At 41.7% G+C, this 8,914-nt stretch overlaps 1 protein-coding gene across 1 annotated transcript; it reads left to right on the top strand.

Moving 5' to 3' along the window:
• Positions 1-8,165: 8,165 nt before the first annotated feature.
• Positions 8,166-8,714, top strand: LOC119733062 (alpha-protein kinase vwkA-like). The gene has a single exon (XM_038206642.1). The coding sequence runs from the start codon at positions 8,166-8,168 to the stop codon at positions 8,712-8,714; it is 549 nt and encodes a 182-aa protein (XP_038062570.1).
• The last annotated feature ends 200 nt before the right edge of the window (positions 8,715-8,914 follow it).

Here is an 8,914-nt window from a genome sequence, read left to right as displayed (position 1 = left end):
GATCCCGTGCCCATGGTTACAACACGTGGCCACAGACCATAGACATGATCGGACAATCTGTCACACAGTGTGTGAACACGTTGCCACTCATTTTTTTTTAGAGTGGAGGATGGGGAAGCTAGTTCGGGTTTGTTTGCGGAGGGGTTCGCATTAACGGCTACTTCTAGCCGGCGGCACCACACAGTAAAATCTTCCGTGCCGTTACCGGAAAACGGGGCCGAGAGGTCAGCCTTAAAATAATGTAAAGGAGATGTGGAACTAGAGGGCTGGGTGGAAGGAGGGGCCATGGCTAGGGAAGTCGGACAAAATCAAATAATAACAAAAATACTATATCAGGGAACAACTAAAGGGAGTTGATCAAAACTTAAGATACAACAGGAACAAAAATACAAGTAAAGATATCCAATGAAATGAGGATAAAAACAAATATATCGGACGTAAGAATAATTAACGAATCACTATGGAAAATAGCAAAATCTTGAAAGACAAACAATTGAATATAAAGCAGAGCTAAGGAGTAACGTCAACAGAAATCACAAAACACAATATGGAAAAATGAACAACAAATCAAAGCAAAACAATCAAATGGTATACAACAAGATTATGGGCAAAAAATACAATGTAACTTGCTATTAGGATGGCAGCTTGGCTCGCCAGGAGATGTTCCGGCAGGAGAGCAGATCGACGAGCAGAGCAGGAAACGAGAAGACAGGAATACAGTTCGATGATCAGGAACGGGTGACGAATTACGGGAAAGAAGAGCTGGATGAGATGGTGGTCGGCGACCAGGAAAAGTTCAGGAAAAGGAAAGAAGAGCTTGGCGAAACCGTGTGAACTAGTGCACTGGTGTGTGAAGCAGGAACACTCAGTTCAGAAGACGCAGGAAACACTTCGGCCAGACGCAGGAAGAGCGGGACGAAGGTGGCTATAAGCTAGAAAAGTTTGAAGAAGGTGGCTGGATGGACGCAGATTGAAGATGGCGGCGAGAAGCAGGAAAATTGTAGAGAAGTCGCCAAGGAAAATATGAAGATGCTGGAACAGTTTGAAGATGTTGGCTGGACCACGCGCAGGAAAAGTGGAGATGTTGGCTGGACCAGGCGCAGGAAAAGTGGAGAGATTGATGCTAGAAGACAGGACAGGCAAACGGCGAAAACTTGTAGGGGTATCAGGGAGTTTATACCTGACATACAATGAAGGAATGGACGAAATGAAGAAAGTTCTAGCCAGGATGACGACGACGACGACTGCAGGGATGTGGGAAACAGATGTTCTGTTTCGTCTCTTCAGCAGCAAAAAGTTCAACTCACACAGAGTTACAGAATAAAGGGGCTAGAAGATGAAGATGAAGATATGGAGACAGATGTAGATGTGACGATGCCTTGGGCAGGTGAAAAACCGCTGCTACCAAATGTAACAGATAGAATTTGGTTCATAGGTGGTGTTGTGTACCAGTCCTAGAGTCTTGGTTACATGGATGTATAGAATGATGTGTCTCCTATAGTAACGCGTACACTGTAGCCCGAGCGGACAAAATCATTAAGTTGAAGACGGAGGTGTGTTTATTGAGAGCACCAACTAAAATCACTTGACAAAGAGAGAGACAGTGAACGGAGAAAAAAGAAAGTTGGAAAGTGAGGACTGAGGGGGAGAGGGGCACATTAAATACAGGAATGGAACATAATGGATTGTGTGTAACTGTAAGTGAATTAAACCAAGGACAGTAAATACTAAGAATCTAGGATGTGGTTTTACAGGTCTACGACCGAGCCCAGTGTGACCACACAAATAGAGACAGGGTGTCTCTGTCGACCACAAAGTAAGATCTTAAGATATCAACGGGTTATAAGTTGGGATAATGTAATTAAAGTTAATTGCGATTCTAAATCTGGGCTTACAGTAACACCATTGACTTCCCAAAGCAGTGTAAAGTGTCAAAGTAATCAAAACAACTACCACACTTTCAACACTTATTTAGATCAAATTTAATAACAAGCATCAAAAGTTCATATAAGGTGTTTGCCCTTCATGGACATAAACACTGTATACACAGTGTGTAGCCTCCCGAGTTGGGAAAAAATCACTCTGTGGGACTTAAACCCACGACCTCCTAAGGAACAATGGCCGGCACAAGAGACTACGTCCAAAACGTTTTCCTTTCAAATGCGTCCGTAATTTCGAAAGGTACCTTGAAGGAGATGACGTCAAATTCACAAGCAACTCTGGATTCACACACGCCTTCAATCATTTTACTTTTCACGCATCACAAGGCCAGATGTTGGTCAGCGATATGCAAGAAGTGAACAGCTGTATACGGTACACGTTCACCGACGCAGCTATTCCTAGCACAAGTGCAGAGCGTGGCGTCTGTGGCCCAACTGATTTAGGTGTATTCGCCATAGTAAAGTTCTTCAATAGTCATGAGATGCAATGAACCGTGTAAAGGGCTGAAAAAAACCCAAGAATCACTAAAGTTGCACCGGCTGAAAAGGCAGTTCTTGATAACATGATAAAAATTTTAAACACGTCATACAAGAAGTCGTCAACGCGCCACGTTGAAAGTCGAAGAAATGCATCATAACCTAAATCTGGGGACAATCACAGACTAGAGGTTGTAGGAACAACCGTACGGTGTTGGGCTGTGATTACCACAAACTTCGCCACACACATCATTGCAAAACGCATGTTTAAATGCATGTTTGACTTTGTCAACATGCCGCTGTAGGGTGCTCTAACATTTTATGACGTCACCTATAATATTTTTGTGAATACAGCCAAGGCAGAGACGCACATCGTTGAAAGCAAGTTGACATTTGTTGCCATATTAAATTTTTTAGGCACTTCCGGTTTCAACCGGAAAGAAGGTTCATGTGATTTTGCACTAAATACCAAAAATGAAGACCCTGCAATATTGTATAATTGTCACAAAAACAAAATCAAATATCTCACAATTGATTTTATATTGATTTTTACAGAATAAATCTTAAAAACTTTATTCGCGTGTAATATGATACATAATGACGTCATCGTAACGTCATTACCAGAAACGTCAAGAGCTATATTAGTTGTGCCATATGTAGCCAAATCTTGATAATTTTTGAAGGTATAAAGGTATTTTCATTGATGACGTCATCAATGTTTTTCGCGCACGTCTTGTCTGCATTGATGTCATTATATATATATTAATTTTGAAGCGATTGATGCAAATTTCGCCACACCCATCAACTAACAATGCGTTTTGACATTTCTACTTACCGCTAAAGGGCGCTCAAACATTTCATTACGTTACCGATTTTTTTTCGGAAAGGTCAACCTCGCCAGAGACTAACATCTTTGAAAGCAAGTTCATATTTAGGCACTTCCGGTTTCGACCGGAAGGAAGGGTTACGTGTTTTGGCACGCATTAGATAAAATTTCCCATGAGGTGAACAATTCTCTTAAGAAAGGCCACTCGGATTTAGACGCACCATTTTGGAGAGTTTGCCCTGGGGGATTAAGACTCTTAACCGCACTTATCCTATAATTGGTTCCCGAAAGGAGCGAAGGTCACTCTGCTTAAGAGATTTCTAGCATAATATTTTGTTCCTAAATTCAATCTAAAAGTATTATCATGATGATATACCTGAAATGTTGCTTTGTTTTATATGTTGAACTGTGAAAATCGGTGAATAAATGGCCGAGAACGATTTTTTACTGCTATGCTCGCATACATTTACCACAATCGCCAGAAAGTAGAGTCCCAGAGAGCAGTGTGGCTGACAGATGGTAGTTTGTTTAACTTTGAAGTGATTAACTCGCTGGGATTGTGGAGCAGGGAGCCTGAGCATTGTTTACTTAAGGGCTCCCCAGGGGCTCCCCATGGAGGTCCAAAATTTTGTTTGTGACACTACCCACTTTCTTAAGAGGGCTGTTTTCGTCATGAGGTATCTCACGGTTAATTTTATAATGAATTTCAAAGTTTAAATTTATATGTTTTTCAAGTAGCGAAACGTGACCCATGAAGACGTCATAATGAGTTAATTGCAAAAAAGCACATCTTCAATGGGTTGTGTGATACATGATTGAAAATTGAAGTTCATATATGTTTCCATTTGGACAAACAGTTGTGGAGAAGAATTTGTCTTGAAGAAACACAATAATAGTAAATTCTTTGAATAACAGTAGGTGTTGGGCTCATGGCCCAGCACTTAATTAATGTACCGACTCTGACTAGATGCAGAAACTCAAAAATACTACAACGAATCGGGCAGGTGTGTGTTCCATCATGTACAAGGGTGAAAATACGTTCCTGGATACAATAAATCCAATTGTCAAGTCCATGCTGGACAAGGGTTCTTCAACATACTGTATCTTTCTATTGAGTATTTCGTATGGCTCAGATTCAATTTCAGATTAACGTTTTTCATTTTCATTAGTTATGCACATAAAAATCAAACAATAGAAATTATTGCCATTGTGGAAACCAATACAATTTTTAAATTATGTTTCGTCGTATTGAAGCATCTTTGTGATAATCACCTGAAAGGTTGACGGTTGCAAACAGCATCCGACAATAGGTGGCGCTCTTTAATGACATGATATAGTGTAGGTAGCCCCAGTATACACTGGGCTGTAATTGGCTCTTAATTTTTTGCAACACATTGATTTTACTCTAGTCATTAACAAGAAGCAATTTATCCGGAGTTATTATTTGTTCAATCATCGACATTTTAACGGCATGATCGCCTTCATCAACTTACGATTTTTTTTCGAATAAACGCGGAGCCCCTCTTTAATCTACACAGGCCTGAACCTGGTTGGGATTGTTTCCTACCGTAACGGCCCTAAAGTGAAGGTTTAATACGATAAAAGTCGCTACGCGGACAGACATGTGCCAGAAGATGCCTGAGTGGTTAGCAATGTTTTTGATGGGAAGTAAATATACAGTACACAGTATTTGTTGTATATACACCCCTTATTGGCAAATATAGGAATGAGGAACCAAGGACACCAAATCTTCAGACAACGAGAGTACAATAATATATTATTACTTCAAATGTTCTATGTCCTTTTTAACTGTATTCAATTAAAACTATGCACCAATACAGTACATAAAATAAATAAGTTGCCTCCACAATAGAGTTCAACACACAGAGGTTCCCTATTCCTTGTCAGCCATCCTTGGCAATAGACACAACGGCTCATTCCCTACAGCCTCCATCGAAGTGAACACAAGATGGTACAACTTCTAGATATACGACTTCCGATACACGCAAGCGGCGCGTCTAACTATGCATTTGGGTACTAGACTATTAATGCTTTTTGGACTTATCTATTTTGAAAGGGGTATTCCTGGTGGAGCCACAAAGCATCTTGACAAGCCTTGATGCCCTCGTTAAAATAAGCTGACTAAACTAAAAACCAAAGCAACAGGGTACTTTTTATAAAATTAAATCTCATCCAACTTTAAAACTTGGATAAAGGAGGACCCTGCATCTCCGTACTAATAGTGATACAAAAATAATTTAAACTGTTAGACGAAAAGTGAGCTATCGAATCCAACATTCCACGAAGCTTTCCTGATGCGTGCGATGAACTGGGAACATCACATCTCGGGCCTCCTGACTATTAAACTGTACCCCAAGGGTAGCCATTTACCCTACGCGGAAATTTTCCAACTACAACCGCCTCTGATATGGACCAATGGTCGCCTATATCTCGAGCTCGGGGGACATGTAGTGTTCAATAAGCTTGTACATTATAATTAGTTCCATGTTATGAGAACAGCCTGGTGCCTGATCGTGCTTTAAATCAGTGCTAAAATTAGGCCTACATCAGGTTTGCTAAAGCCACACGAACGGGGCAGTGCATGCAGCATGGCAAATTAGGGCGAGTTCACAATGCAGAAAAACTTTCCCTCTGAAGAGTGCAAATTCACTCTATCCCAGTTAAAATTTAATTATAAAACAACGGAAACTACGGACCAGACGATTTACAATTAATCCATTCCATCAAATAGACATCGAATGTTCACTCCAAATCGTCTGTTTCATTTCCCCCTTTGGAAATTAGAAAATTGAGGAACAAACCAAACCCGGTATGTTTATTGGCAACAGCGGAAGAAATGACGTGTCGGACGCATTTTCCGCCATGCGCCCGAAGCTAGCCCACGAGAGCTTGGCACACGGTTAATTGATGCGCGCACGCCGTTGGCGTTTATAGTCTTGTGTCCAGATCAGTTTTTATTGGATATTGAATTGGCTACACGATGTCCCAGCCGAAAATGACATGTCGCGTATAAGTGGTTTTTTTTTACGAGACTCTGGAACGTGGCTTTGTTATTGACGCCACAGTTACGGGTCAAGTTCATATACCTTACCCAACCTTAACCACGGCCCAATTTCTTGGCTCTGTTAACCGTTAACGAACAAAATTTTTGCTTATTGTCATTGCAGAAAATTGTATGCTTGCGGTGAGCGTATTTCAACGGATGGCGAAAATATTGCTTGTAAGGCTGTGTCCGAAACGAGCTTCCAGAGCCACAGCTACGTCTATTGCCAGCGCTTCCCCGCGTATGTCCAATGGGCGCAGACAGCTGATCGGGATGCAGCCTAAGCAGCCTAACTAAAGATCATGCGCTTACAGGCTGGCACATAACTTTTCTGCTGGCGCGGTTAGCACAAAATAATGATCGTAAGCGTAGAATTTTGTTGCTAGCAGGGTCATGAAATTGGGCCCAGTTGACTTGACTGATTCATGAATAATTTGTAAAAGGACTAACGGATTTTAATAGCGAAACTGATTCGTTGGGAAATCACGTGCAAGATGGAACATTATATAACCGTGCTTACCTTCACTACTGCATACTACGACGCTTTTTTACGCACGCGCATTTTTGGAAGTGTGAACTCGTGTATTCTCCCCTTACAAATATGGGGCAAACAGTGCGCATGCGCTTCTTATACAGGCAACTACAGTCCATTTTCGGTCTGTCGTTTAAAATGGGACACATAAAAGGCTGCCAGAAAGTTGCAGAAACGTTTGTTGCATCTTCTGTGATACTATAGCTAAAATTACGGAGTTTTGTTTCGGAAAGAGAATGCGCATGAATAAAATTTAGGCAAAACAGGCCCGCACCCATGACGCGACTACGGCAAGATGATTCCCAATCAGTGGCCTGCCCTCTATATTGTTTACACTGTCAACCAGCCGTATAGTATGACGTCAGTGATAAAACAAGGTCTATGTCGGAATACTGGCTTGGGAATCCCCGTAAGATCTTGAGGTAAGTTTTAGGAGCCGTATAAACGCAAATCCTAGTGCATCCCAGATCCACAGGCAAGCTGACGTTGGAGTAGTAGTCAGCTAACGCAGAGCGCAAGTGTCTGACTTTCTTTGAAAGGTGTCACAGAAATATCTTTGGAGGTGCAAAGTAATTGGCAGGTACAGTTTTTTAAAGTGAAAATGTCTTAGCTACGTCACTTCTTTTTGGAAATCTTTTAAATGCAGGTCGAACGAATTGAGTCATTCACGGTTTCAAGTAAATTTACGTGACTCCTCTTTTTTCACTGACTAACTGACTAACTCAGTGAATAATGACCAACTTTAACGTCTCTTTTGACGTGGCCTGATTGTTTGCTGGTCAAGAGATCCAGGCGAGGCGTTCCCTTGTATTGGATGGCACCATGCGTAATGAGCTTAAGCCGCTCAGACAGAGTGAATAGCCATTTTGAATCGATTCAATAGAATATAGTATTAATCTTTGGCTTACAATGTATGTCTCGTCTTCTTTCAGGTGAATGAGTCTAGCGAAAAATGGGTACCGGTATTTCTCAAAGCCACACAGAGCCCTTTAAATGGTCTGGTGAAGAGGTGTTTGCGAAATTTGAGGACAACTGGTTTGCCGAAGGAACGTACAAACGCGTCTTCCATGGCAGAATAACGCCCGTCAATGACCGGAAGTTCAATTGCGGTGAGCAGTGTGTTGTGAAACTCTATAAAGAAAGTTTCTGTTTCAGATCGAAAGAATACACTTGGAGGACGGAACATTGCACCTCCGAGAAGACAAAAGAAATGGCTGAGAAGTTCAACGTCAAATACAGCGATAAAGGCATTGCAACGATTGAGGTTCTTATTCCTACCATTTCCAAAATCAAAAAATTGCTCCATACAACCTCCCTAGGTATGCGATGACCCCAGAGGGTGCATCTGTAACGATTGAGAGTTTGGTTCAGGGACGGTACGTCAAATTCTTAAACAATTTTGGTTACGTGAACCCCAGTGAAGATACCCTTGTTCCAGAAGCCTTCTCCCACTTCACGTACCATGAATCAAACGGCGAAATCCTCGTGACAGACTTACAAGGAGTTTACAACCAGACACGCTACGTCTTCACTGATCCGGCAATTCATAGCATTGAGATTCCCAGGTACACGTTCGGCCACTACGGTCCAACCGATCTTGGGGTGTTCGGCGTGATGAAGTTCTTCCAAAATCACAAATGCAATCTCTTGTGTGATGGGTTACGAATACCTGAGGTTTCAAAAGTTTCAGATTATTGGAAGGAGGATTTACATCGGGTCACCGACTCTGTCGAATTTAAAAGTGATTCAACTTACACGTACGAGTTGCAGAATGTCGGACTGCCGGCCCAACGCATACAAGAGCTGCACAACAACGTTGCCGAAACGCTTGCTTTGAGTGGACGTCATGGTAAGCAGTTAAATGGCACTCGGTAAGACAGTTTGGAATGTGAGATATGTGCAGTTGCATGAGCAGAAAATTGAATGTTTAAAGATTTTATCAAAGGTGTGGGTGGTGGTACAGGATCAGTATTTTTAAAAATATAGACCCCCTTTTTTTTTACCTGCAAGGATGGAGGACACCAGACTAAACCCAATATATCTCGTCTTGAAGATCTCTCCTACCGGCCGGTGTG

This window comes from Patiria miniata, unplaced genomic scaffold (genome assembly GCF_015706575.1).
Source record: "Patiria miniata isolate m_02_andy unplaced genomic scaffold, ASM1570657v1 HiC_scaffold_25, whole genome shotgun sequence".
NCBI classification, from domain to species: domain Eukaryota; kingdom Metazoa; phylum Echinodermata; class Asteroidea; order Valvatida; family Asterinidae; genus Patiria; species Patiria miniata.
This window is presented reverse-complemented; position numbering and strand designations above follow the sequence as displayed.

What these genes read in the sequence shown, in the direction of transcription:
- LOC119733062 (XM_038206642.1), top strand. Translation starts at nt 8,166, where the DNA reads ATGACCCCAGAGGGTGCATCTGTAACGATTGAGAGTTTGGTTCAGGGA.